We start from the raw sequence: 13,559 nt of genomic DNA, 5'->3' as shown, positions 1-13,559 counted from the left end.
TTATACAGATATTTCAGAGCAAACCAACATTTTTACCACGGCTAAAGAAACAAGAGCAGTGTTATCCTTCTAAGTGTCATTCATTTAACAGACTGTGTGGTTCTTCTGTAAGGGTTAATTGACCCTAAATTTCATTAGATTCTTGAAACTCAGTAGAGTTAAAAACACCATTCATTCACATATTTCTTGACTTTCATACCTTTTAAAATGACATTCAAACTACTTTTTTGCTTTTACAAAAAAAATAGACTAGGATAGAAAATTTTCAAAAAATATAATGTCTGCATAAGGCTAACATGTAGACTTGCAGAGGTATCTACTAGAATATACATGAGTTGCTATGAGTAAAAAACAAATACTTGAAACAATCAATTAATGCACCTAGAAGAAACAACTAATACATCAGGTTACTTTTGAATTTCTGAAACTTTGTTTCCAGTCTTTGCATATATTTCCTAGTCTTTAAAAGGTGAACAGTAGTACTGTTTATATAGTCCAAAAAGTAACTCTTCTCATAAACTTTCTTATAAAAATCACATAGTATTTCAATAAAAGGACATTTTAGAAGTGGTTAGTGAGGCAGTTTGTTCAGAAACAGAGCGGTAGATCAACTTAAGAAACAAGCCTCAGCCTCTGAAGTAAGCCCTTCTATAAAAGCAGCAGTATAAAGCAGCAGTAAAAAGTAAAATCACAAGTATCAGCTTTCTAAGAATAGTCCACAGATTTTCTCAAAAGGCTTACCAGTTGTCAGGTCATACTTTTCATTCTAAAGTCAAAGAAAATCAGACAGATATCACCACAGAAACTTCCCAACTTCCCTCACTGAGGTGAAAAACCAGATGTTCCTTGTTCCACCCCGCTACAACCAATTTCCACTGCCTCGCTGTTTGCCCCACTGATGCAGGTTATCTGTTTCCACAATCTTCTTATGGAAATTTTCTAACCTATGCACCTTCAGAACAGCTCACCTACACGGGAATCTTCTCTGAACACAGAAATGGTCTCAGCAAGGTGTTCATCCTTCAAACAAGTAACAAGCTGGGCATTTCCATCAATAAACCCTTAGCTATTACAACTTGAGGGAAGAACCCAGGCTCCCAAGCAACAATTTAACTTTTTGATGCCATACTAGAGCAGTGGAGACCAAATTTGTTGACATTCTTGTGAAGGTAGTTTGTTCACAGAGCAGACCTGCGAACACAGATCCCAACATCTAAGATGCATTCCCGGTGTGAGGAAAGGAAACATTTCTTTCCTTAAACTCCCCGGCAGATAATCCGAGCTGCAGCTCGTCAGCAGGCGCTGCCGGCCCAGCGAGCCCGAAAGGCTGTGGGGGACACGGCAGCAGCCCCCGAACCCCAAGAGGCTGTGGGGGACACGGCAGCAGCCCCCGAACCCCGAGAGGCTGTGGGGGACACGGCAGCAGCCCCCGAACCCCGAGAGGCTGTGGGGGACACGGCAGCAGCCCCTGAACCCCGAGAGGCTGTGGGGGACACGGCAGCAGCCCCTGACCCCGAGAGGCTGTGGGGGACACGGCAGCAGCCCCCGAACCCCGAGAGGCTGTGGGGGACACGGCAGCAGCCCCCGAACCCCGAGAGGCTGTGGGGGACACGGCAGCAGCCCCCGAACCCCGAGAGGCTGTGGGGGACACGGCAGCAGCCCCTGACCCCGAGAGGCTGTGGGGGACACGGCAGCAGCCCCCGAACCCCAAGAGGCTGTGGGGGACACGGCAGCAGCCCCCGAACCCCGAGAGGCTGTGGGGGACACGGCAGCAGCCCCTGAACCCCGAGAGGCTGTGGGGGACACGGCAGCAGCCCCTGAACCCCGAGAGGCTGTGGGGGACACGGCAGCAGCCCCTCAGCCCCTCAGCCCCGCGGGTGCGAAGGAGCCGCTGCAGGCACGGGCTGAGGTCGGATCCCTTCAGACGTGGCAAACAACGTGGGAAGAAAGAGCGGAGAAATTAACGTTAAAAGTACAGAAACCAGCCAATCTTGGGCATCACACTCTTGGTTTTAACTCTAGCAGTACGGATGTCAAGCAGTAAAATGTTTGTTCTTTACGTCGTCGCACTACCTCAACCAAGAGAGCCCAACAGGAGGCGGTCGCCGCGGTGCCCGTGCGGGGCCGGCTGTGCCAGGGGGCCCCGGCAGGGCGCCAGGCTGGCTCGTGGCGCCGGGCAGGACCCGCGGCCCGGACACGCCGAATGTCCGAGCCCAGCGCTCGGTGTTCAGCGCACAGAGCCGGCTCTGCGGTCCCTGCGGTCCCCGGGACGCACCCGCCGCCCCTCGGGCACCGCCGCCCCTCAGGGGTCCCGCGCGCCTTCCCCGTGCCGCCCCCCCGGCCCGGCCCGCGGGGCGGCGCATGCGCGCGGGGCCGCGGGGCAGAGCAGCGCGGGCAGCGATGGCCGGCGGGGAGCAGCGCGCGCCCGGCGGCCCCGAGCGGGTGGCGCTGAAGAAGGAGATCGGGCTGGTGAGCGCCTGTGCCATCATCATCGGTAAGGGCAGCGCGTCCCGCCTCTGCAGCCCGTTCCGCTCCACTGTGCTGGCGCTGGGGCGGGGGCTCGGGACCGGCCGGCGCGGGGACGGGCGGCGGGCTGGCGATGCTCGGCTCCGCGGGCAGGTGTGCGGGACCGGCGCGGTGTCGGCGCGCCGCTGCCCGGTGCGGCGCAGCTCGTCCGGCGGCGAGCGGGGCGGCGAGCCGCTGTCGCTGTAACACGCGGTCTGTGCTGAGGTGCCGATTGGAGTAAGCCCCCTCTGCCCGGTCGTTCATCCGAACGCAAAGTCGTGACATTTCCGAAAGTCTTGTCCTGATGACCGGTGAGTTGGTGAGGCTACTGCGGCGCTTCCTTCTAAGGCTAACCCAGATTGATTGGTTTATCTGAGATCGGGCTTCTTCAGAGTGAAGGTGGCGGCGTGGGCTTTCCGAAGGCGCTCCGAGGGTGTCCCGGGACCCGCGGTGGCTGTCGCGCCAGCTGGCAGCGATGCTCGCTCCCCGCGTCCCGCAGCAGCCATCGCTGGCACCGCGCTCGGCCAGCGGCGCTGCTCCCGTGACAGAGTCAAAAAAACCTGGGAAATTGGGGCAGGGTGTGCTCCATCCCTGCGCCGTTTGGGCTGGAGATGCGGGGGCAAGCGTGGGGAAGGAAGATTTGCCCAGGTGAATAAAAGCAGCCTGTACTAACCCAGTGAGCCTCAAAACCCTGTAGGAAGACCCAGCCGTTCCCTTCACCAAGACCTGCGGACGAGACTCGCAGTGACAATTTTATCAAGGTCCGTGGCAGCTCAGAGAGGTGACAACGGGCACAGCAGGACCTGCCACATCCATGGGAATACACTGTTCAGTAGCAGAATTGGCTGGGACACCCTCATGTGTCCCTGTGATTGATGTCACCAAGCTTGAGGAAGAGGACTTCACTGCATGCTTCCTATAGGTGATCATAATGCCCTACTGCAATTTTATGCTCTTAGTCATGTGTGCCTTTATGTCCAATGTAGATGGATATGGTCTTTCAAAAAGAACAAAAAAATTGAATGCCATTGAACAGGATCAGTGTGAGCAAGGCTGTTATAGGAAAAGAAAATATTCCAGTCCATTCCCATACTGAAACACTAAAATCTGTATCTGCAGTTTGTGGGAAGATGTGCTCTACATATACAAAGATACCTTTGTTTTGAATCCCTCAGCATATTTAAGGGGGAAAATCTAGGTTCCAGGTCTCAGTGGAGCACAGATGAGCTTGTGTTAGTATTGAGTGCTGCACACTGCTGTAGGTAAGGCACTTCCAGGGTTAGGTATTCCCCAGGTTGCTATTGGCCATAGGGAAGACTTATGACATCTATATCATTTGTTAGGTTTTAGAGAATGGTATCTTGAGACTGCTACCCTTCTCTCCCAGTCAACCTTTCATCAACCTTATTTGCAATATCTTGCAAGCAGAATTCATATATGTCATGCCTGTCCAAAATAAATGTTGTGAAACAGCCTCTCATCTAATCAAGGACATTTGAGTAGGGAAAAGCACTGAAATTTATGGTAAACTGTAGTACTCTCAAGTGGTTTAAGTGTTAGAGAAGGTTATATGCTTTGCCACATAAAGCCTAAAAATTCTGCAAATTCCCCCATATTTTCATAGAAGACATTTGAAACACAACCATAGGATCCTGTTTTTTAGTTTGATTTGCTTGTGTGCAGATGCATGAAATTACATAACGTATCAAAGTCTTCTATAACAAAATAGTATTTAGTAGGAACATAGTCTGGCTTTGTAGGTGTCACTGCATAAAACATGACAGCCTCAAATCAGAGGACACTGTAAATTTCATCAGATTGGCTTGCAAGCCATTATTAGAGTTAACTAAATGAAATCTTATATAAGACTCCTTTATATATATTAAAAAAAACCAAACTAGTTCATCCAGGTTGATATTAGGCAACCAGTTAACTCACAAATTTTCTGTTTGATAGAATTTAACACAGGCAGAAGACTTACTTCCAAGTGATTGAATGGCATGAAAAAACAGATGCAGTCAGTGTGTCAGAGCCTGCAGAACAGACCAAAGGACAGACCAGGACTTCTATGTCAGCCATCATACTGGATTTCCTGGTTTTGAGTGGAGGAGGGAAACCCATTTCAAGGGTTTAGACATCAGATTCTGTGGGTGCATCCCACAGCAAAGTCATACTGCTTGAGAACACCAAGAAAAACAGAAATCGCTTTTGAGAAAACCTCTTCTTGCTCTGTATGGACATAAAAATTATGCTTTCTTATTTTTCCTTGAATGTTCTTGTAAGTACACTAAATGTTCTGGTTTAGCTGATTTCTACAATTCCTATCAGCTGCAGGATGGATATAGAGAATTATAATCTAGTAATTAAGACGAGGAAACTGGAGAAAGTATTTGAAAAATACTGTACATATGAGTTTATAAATATGTGATTAATAAGTTTGTAATTACCTTCTATACACTAATTCTGCTTGTTTAAAACAAGGCTTCATATGAGTTGCAGAGCTGGGGAGTCCGATTGTGCTGGGGAGCACTCAGAAGGCCAGTAATGGCAGGAAATCTTGATATTTTGTAGTTTGCTAGTACTCCATCACAGCTGCAACCAAGAGAATAAAAACAACCTCTACAAGTACTTCATGTTATCTAGGTTGACCATGCCATGCCTCTGGCTGTTAGAGCTAAGGTGGGGATCAGCCAGTCCTGTGAATGCAAGGCACATACTGGTCCAGGGAGCAGGGAGGGCACAGACAGCCTGTATCTTGCCAGTTGTCCTGAAGCTCCCATACCCTGTGCTAATTCCATGGAAAACAGGGAAAAAACTTTTCAATCTTCTTGCCATGTTTTGAATTGTAAGGCAATTTTCTTACTCTTTTTACAGCTGAGGTGTTCATCAACACAATAAATTGCTATGCTGTCTTAATGCACTCACAAAACTCATCCTTTCAAATTTTTATCCTCCTTTTATAGAGGTTTGAAAGGTTTTGCCATAAGAAATACCAGTTGATCTAACAAAGAACCATGCAGAAAAAAAAGTAATAAACTGTATTAAACTAGGAATATGTCTTTCCTATATCCACCCCATAGAACAGTTTCCTGATCTCTTCCAGCAGTCTGGCTTTCGTACAACCTAAGTCTATCCTTCATTACTTCATTTATATTTTTAACTTGTTTACAGACAAGCCTGATTAGAGAAGAAGGCTATTTCCAAAGTTTATTTCATGCTGAGGCAGAAGTCAGCTCTTCTGAGTTTCCTAATGTAAATGCAGGTACTAAATACAAAACCTTCTAACTCTAAAAAGAGGCTGGTAGTTAATGACTGTAAAACTGAGCCATGTTCAGTAGTAGTAACAAATATTTCTGGCAATTCATCTCTGTCACAGCAAGAGCACTTTTGAAAAGTCCCTGAGACATGCTGTAAAAGCACTCAAACTGCTCTGTCTCAAACATGGTTATGTACAGTGGAAACAAATCTCTCATGGCCTCCAAACATTAATAATGTAATGCACTCAAATGCACTGCAAATCAAGCTTGCCAGTACTTAGATGAAGTTATACAGCTTAAAAAGTAGTGACATACGTGTGTTATTATCTCCTAGATAATAACTTGTAGATAGTATGTAATTGTTTGAAATCCACACTGGATTTTATTTAGCAGACACAGAAATCAATACTGTATTTAATTGAACAGTTATTTCATGCACATACACATAGCTGGCTTTACATCTCATCTGTAGAACTGTGTATGTAACTAAGATTATTGCATGTGTATTTCCTTTGAGCACAGGCATCTTAGCTGTATAGTGCCTTCCTTGGAGTTTTGCCTATTTTGCCTAGGTAAAAAGCTAAGTAAGAAGTTCTATGACTTGTCTCTGTGTAATTTCTACCACATACCATTGTTCTTTAGAAAAGTACAAGAACTAGAAAGTGCAGACTGATTAATGTCTGACATCAGCCTGGTTCTTCAGGTCTGAATAACAAAATTCACTGTTCTTACATTAGAAAATGTGTATTTAACTGTATACACAAATTGTATATATAACACACATAAAAAGGGTTGTTTGGCTGTTTTAACATTATGTAAAAAAACAGTTAAACATTTCTTAAAATCTTTATTTATGTGGTTCTAAAACTACATAAAAGTAGCCATAGGGTTGTACTAGCATTATGATAAAATCTGTTGTATGCTTGTGAATTATTTAATATCAGGTTATATGAGACCTACTAGAAGACTTACAAATTCAACTGCAATAAAATACATCAGCTAAAACTAAATACATCTCCTTATTTTCCTGAGGACAGGCAGTCAAGTTATCTGCATCAGCTGACTTTAGTGTTACCTAAAAAATGCTTGCAGTACTTACTCTACTCACACACGAATTTGATGTAAGGTACCTTATAAACTGTTTCCTGATTCAGGTCCAGTGATAGTATTAAAACAGTGTTGAGTTGACCAGTGAGCAGGATGTTCAGTTTTTGCTAGTTCTGAAAGTAACTTTCTGGAATTTATCTGTCCACATTGCCCGGACAACAGCACCCTCTTACTTTCACCCATAGCTGACAGCCAATGGTCTCAGCAGAGTGTGAAAAGCCTCCTTCCTTTAGAGATGCTTCCTTAGTCAGGGTTGTTCTAGGATGTAGTGCAATTTACTGCCCATACCATGATAATCCATCAAGAGAACAACTGAGTTGCCTTGGTTGTCATTATGTCTGCCTGTACGAATAATTGCATATGCATATACCGGGAAGTTTTTATTTGCATAACTATCACTTCCAAGTACAGCACTCCAATGTGATGTTTCCTCCTTGACAGTAACAAAAAAAACTGTTTGCCATCCCTTGAAAACTATTAACAACCCTTGAAATCCCACAGGTAGTCTTTATCAGTAGAAACCTTGTACAGGATTCAGCAAGCTGCTACTTTAACACTGGGGAAAAAGAACTGAGAATAGCCTTCATATTCCTTTTTTGTAAGAGGAAATGGATAGGTATTAATGCACAGCACTTGCTGTGTCCTCTCTGGTCATGTTTCATGTGCCACCATTGCTTAAGTGGACTGGGTTTTTGTCATTGAATCAAATCCATCTGTTAATCAAGTAACTTATCAAATCATTAGGAGATCATTCCTAGTCAGACGCAATGGACTTCACTGGAGTAGTATCCAAGTTACAGGATTGCAGCAGAAAAAAAGATATATGAAAAAGAACAGCAGAAAACCACCACTGACATCACTGGATGATTTTTCCTGATTTCTGTGATCCTGCCTGGAGTCACAGAAAACGGTGTTGTTGCAGCAAGAATTTTCTCCCTTTCTGAATCTGTGCAAGAGCATTTCACTTTTATAGCTAGCTGAAGTTTCAGGATACACTTTTGTTTGGTGACATGTGAGAGTAATACAGATTACACTTCAATGGTTCTCTCAAAAAAAAAATGTTTCTAAACACTTTTAAGAAGAGTCAGCCTTCTTTATCTGTTCCACACCTTGCTAACTAATATTTTGAGCACTCAGTTCCATGTGGCACTTACTGATGTAACACACAAAGTATTTATAAATGCACAACTGGGTTTTTTTGGGTTTTTTTTCCGTAATAGTTCAGGATCTAGCTCTGGACTGTAGAGAGCTGTAATTCAGTATCTTGTCTTCTCATAAATGCAAATTACGGTTTAGTAAAGTCAGCAGTCAATCCTTGTTCAAGATAAATGGCACGTGCTCCTTACTAGTGAGAAACCACAAAGACACTTTTGAGGGACTTGTAAATGTTTTTCCCATATATCCCAGAGGCTTAGGCTCAGATTCAAAACTACTGAAAATTACATGTCCAAGTTCCATATGTACATTTAAGCTGATAGGTATCCATAATTTGGTATACTACCCAATAGGAAAAAAGGGTTCATACTACTTAAAAAGATCTGATCCTGCATTTGGAAAAAAAAGAAGGCTGGAGATCACAGAATCACTGGGTTGGAAGAGACCTTCAAGATCATTGAGTCCAACCCATGCCCTAACACCTCAGCCAGACCATGGCACCAAGTGCCACATCCAATCATTTCACATCCAGGGATGGTGACTCCACCACCTCTCTGGGCAGACCATTCCAATACTTTATCACTCTTTCCATAAAAAACGTTTTCTTAATATCCAACCTGTATTTCCCTTGGCACAGCAGATGCCCATCCAAAATGCAAGTTACCTTTTATGGCATGGTATTTTAGGGGCGATACCATGTTCCCACATTCTTCCAAGACTGTTCCAGTTCTCCATCAGAATTGTTTGGGGTAGCCTTTCACTTGAGTTTAGAGAGCTGAAAACAAGCTGCAGTTATACTTGAAAGTGAAAACCATGGCAAAGTTCAAATTAAGCTTGGTAAAAATTCAGGGAGATTCTGCAGCTTCTCTGGGCTAGCAGCTTACCTCTGAGACTAAACTTACTTACAGAGGAATTCTAAATAGGAGCGGTAATTAGAAATTCCTGGGGGGGGATGGGGAAAGAGCCTTAAAAGCCTTAGCTTTACATTTTTCTTTACTGAATATTTCTGGAGGAAGAAAAGGGTTTTATTTGTCCACAGATACACCTTTCTGCAGCAGTCTATATCAAGAAGAATTCAGCATATGAAGTCCCACCTGTACAATATGAAGACAAAAAGAAAAAAAAGCTAAATTTGTACTTTTCTGCAACAATTGTCACACAATTCTGTTTCCAAGTCATTAGCTATCAGGTATCCATTGACTGATTGTTTTGGTTTGAGCGGGTTTAGTTTGGATGAGTTGTGCTACTTTTGGGGGTTTTTACCTTCCTACCTTCTAAAAACAGTAGAGAATTCTGACTGAGACCCAGTGACTCTGATCACAAGGCTGAAGTGACAAGCTCTCTGCAATGAATGCCATAGTTTAGATACCCTGCAACAGAAACTCCTTCCTTGACAGATGAACTAACAAAGGTAGCATCCTTTGGTAAGTGTCTCACTCCTGATCTGGCAGTACAGTGCCTGCTTTCAGCAGTGCCATAAATCTCCACTCGTGTTCCCTTTTCCTGTGCCTTGCAGCTCATTTCCTTCTAGCATAATGTAGCCTTTTCTGTTGAGAAAGTCTGTTCTGCTTTGGCAGGCTCACAGCAAGCAGAAATGGTTTGGTGGAGGTTTAGCTCTCTTTTTTTGTCTGCAGCTTTTCATGTGCCAAACTTTTCCTTTTGAGACCCTGTTTTTTGTTGTACTGTGTGGGGAGTTTCTACTAGCTGCCACATTTTTTTGTCATCTTGATTGCAGCATGATAAAATGAGAAGACATTTGTCAGTACTGAAGTGCCCCAAATATAAAACATCCTAACAGTGTTGTGTTATTCTGCTGGTCCTTGAAAACCCAGAAGTCTCCCCAAGAGTTCTTTAGCAGATGTTCCATGGCAAAGAGCAGGGAGCCAGCAATCCAACATTGACTGAGTATCTCAACACCCTAATTCCTTTTTAAATGCTTGTAACCCTGTCTGTATATTGAGAAAGCATAGAGAATATGCAAAACCTATTGTCTTGCAGAGGAAAGACATGTATAGTGATAAATTCAGGTCAGCCTCCACAAAATCTCTTTATGCAGTATTAGTTTATTCTCCTAATGTTTTCTTCTGGCACTGGCCTTTTGAAGTCAGGAGTGAAAAGCAAGATTTGAAGAGTGATTGTCTACAAATTGTTCCCATCTTCAGAAACTTCAGATACTGTTTTTCTGATTGCAGGGTGATGTGCAAACCAATCTAGTGTTAGGTTGAGTTGTTTAAATTCTTGCTCCTAGACATGGCTTACCATCTCTTTTCAGGCAATAGAGACAAATTCCACTGGATCTCAGAGCAAGAAAAGTGGTGAGGACTATACTGGTGATGTTTAAGCCTGAGGAATTTCTGTATCATTGGGTGATGGAATAACCCAAGGAGCTGAATTGTTATGATTAATTTAACACTTTCTTTAGAATAGTACCAAAACTTACAGAAAATGAAAATCTTATTGCATCTGAAAATCAAGTTGAATTTTTTTTTATCTGATCCTTAAATAAGGGCATAATCACACTTCAGATGTTGTACCAAAATATCAGTAGTGTAAAACTTTAGAAAGGTTACTTCTAACTCCAAGAAATAGGTCAGTGATCTGGATGAGTGGTAGTTTTTCTGCTGTGAAAAACAATAGCTCTTTCATCAGTTATATGAAGCTGCTTAATCTAGATCAGGCCAAACATCTTAATATAGTATACCACAAAAAAATTTGTTTGAACAATGTAAGGGCCTTATTTACATCCACAAATACCAGGAAAAATCAAGTGAAGGAAGAAGCTCATCCTGTTGAATACACTGGGTCAGAGAGCTAAAATCCACAATATTAATGTGATCTGTGACAGTGAATGTCACAAGGCTGCCCATCACAAAATTTCCAATTCACATGTAGCACTGGTCAACACACAGGTACATTAATTATTGGACATTAACTCTGGGTTAGAAAATCACTCAGGGATGAGCTGTTGGTGTAAAAAGTTGATGCATCCAGACAGTGGAGGACAGAAGTTGAGGTCTGAATATTGAAATGCCTTCTCTGTAACACAAGGAGTTTTGTGAAAAGGCCATTGCACTTGTGTACATATACATGACATTATAAGCTACAGGTCTGACAAGAAAAAACAACCTTATTTGGCTAACCTACCAGCTTCTCAGTGTCTTCCATCTTTCTGCTGTTAAATTGTGCAACTCTCCTGAAAGAAGGAGAAAAATGTCTTGACAGGTGCCATATATGATAGGTTTTTAATAGTATTGTGCTGTGAGATTGCTCCTGGTCAGGCCCCACAAAGAAGGCTGATGAATCCAGAAGAGTGTGTCTTGCTTCCCTGCCCACCTATGCCTTGGAAAGGATCAGTGTGTGTTTCTCCATAAACCTGAAGATAACGACTGCCAAGGAATGAGGACTTACAGCTTTAAAGTATGTGCTTTTATATCATAAAAATTCATCCTTTTGTACAAAACACACAAGGGATCATTTTTTCTTAGGGAGTTGCAAGAAGAGGACTGACAAAAATGAAAATGGGGGGTTGAGTTCCTTGTCTGGATTATTTCAAAATTCTTTAGCAGCTCTCCTGAGAGCTTAATAGAACAGGATTTACTTGTTTGTTTTAAGGAAGGTCACCTCAGACTATATTTCATTTCAATTTCCCCATAGCTTATTTTTTTCTCTGCCCAGATTTTGTCCCGTTTTTATAGCAGACTTAATTCTTTGGTGTCTGGGGTTTCAAGCCTTGTTTTATCACTAATTTAAAACAACGTAGACAGTTAGTTCTTATGTCCTGAAAGGGTAAGAAACTGTTTCAGAAATGTCATTTTAGGTCTCCATAAATATAGGTTTCTTTGTTCTCATACTTTTAAATGTAGTCTGAAAACTTGAAAAGCCATACGTTTTGGAAACATCCATAATCAAGTCTTTTTACAAGGGTCTTGAAAATAGTAATAGCCTTAGTTAGTACAAAAGAGCAGTGAGTATCCAAGCTTGTTAAGCTTCCAAACACTGTGCTTTGACTCAAGTAAATTTAAAAATAGCTGAATCAGTATTTTAAAGAATAAAGGAAAGAAGTGCTTGATTCTGGTGGTGTCCTCACATGCCTAGCCTTCAGCTTGAAAGGGATTTCCGTGTGTGCGACAGAATTAAAATATTTGTGATTTTAAAAAAGGCTGACAAAAAAGCTGACAAATCACATTTTTGTACTCCTGCTAGTAGATCTTGTTGCAATTAAGCCATTTCTTATGGTAAACTCTGCCAGAAACCAGTAGGACACAATGTCTCCATGTTTTTTGGTTGTGGATACAGCCAGTTCCCTAGCAACACAGTAAGATTTAAGCAGACCATTACAAAAGGTGCCCAATCCTGTACATATTACGAGTGCATAAAGAAGGAATAGCTCTCCTTTGCATGCTTGTGCTCCTGACAGAAAATTAAATACCCTTTTCTTAACAGGTCCCAAGTCCCTCAAATCCTGCTGAAGGCAATAAGAGTGGAGGACTTCATTTCCTCATAGGATCAGGCTTTAAATTCAAATAAAGCAGCTGGGTGCTGAACACATTAATCCTTTATTGCCCACATACCTGAGTGAGGTTGGCAGTCGCACCACAATGAAGCAGCTGAGAATGAACCTTGCTGTGTTCAAGTTGCACAGCAGAGAGCAATGCCAGCAAGTGTAACCTGTTCTCATTAATTGTAGTTGCAGGGGCCAGCCCCATTGACTCATTTTACCACAGATGTACAAATGAGCACACTTTGTCATTGACCAGACATAGCCAGGGGACAGGAGCAGCATCCTGGCTGCCCTTTGCAGCAGCTGGGGATCACCTTCTATGTTTCAGACAGGAGAAGGGACACACAAAGGGCAAAAGGAGCAAGTTCACTTTTAGCCATGGACTCACAGAACCTCCCTAAAGACAGGTCTATGAATATACCATCTATTGAAATCCCTTTGTTTGTCTTTGAGGCCTTCCAAAATAGTCCCAGAAGATCTCAGCTGAGATTGAGCTACTCAGGAGCACTAGAGCTGAAAAACCCCAAACCAAGGAGAAAACTTCTGTAAAGTGACATTTATAAAGAACATGCTTCAAACATAAGTTTGTCACTTTAGGAAACTAGGAAAGAAGAAAACAAGACAGATCTCCAATCTCTTGCAAAACCATAACAGAAAGTGTGGATTATAAACAGGGTCCTATGCACTGTGATGGCAGGGGTGTTCAAGTCTGTGTTAACATCTGTTTTGCAGCATTATCTGATTTAATTCTATGTTTCTGTGTACTCAAAATATTCTGTGAACAAGTTTTTTCTATTCAGGGAGGGCAGGAGCAACATTCTTTTGATGAATATTTTTATACAGCTAGTCAACTGCTTAGATAAACCTGATGTATAAAGACATCAGTGAGCAACATGAAGTCTCATAATTCTGAAGATACTTAATTTCAAAAGATACTTGTGATATTTGAAAATACAAGATTCATACATGCATAAGAATATTATATAGCAATATTGCTAACTCTTGGTCATATTACAACAAATTCCCAGATCATA

General features: G+C 42.7%; 1 protein-coding gene across 1 annotated transcript in view; it reads left to right on the top strand.

Moving 5' to 3' along the window:
• Positions 1 to 2,400: 2,400 nt before the first annotated feature.
• The window catches only part of SLC7A10 (solute carrier family 7 member 10), a 39,955-nt gene continuing 28,796 nt past the window's right edge, over positions 2,401 to 13,559 (top strand). Inside the window, exon 1 of the mRNA XM_062499702.1 lies at positions 2,401 to 2,494. Coding sequence (XP_062355686.1) covers positions 2,401 to 2,494 — 94 coding nt within the window. The remainder of the gene's footprint in view (positions 2,495 to 13,559) is intronic.

Source organism: Cinclus cinclus, chromosome 11 (assembly GCF_963662255.1).
Source record: "Cinclus cinclus chromosome 11, bCinCin1.1, whole genome shotgun sequence".
NCBI classification, from domain to species: Eukaryota; Metazoa; Chordata; class Aves; order Passeriformes; family Cinclidae; genus Cinclus; species Cinclus cinclus.
This window is presented reverse-complemented; position numbering and strand designations above follow the sequence as displayed.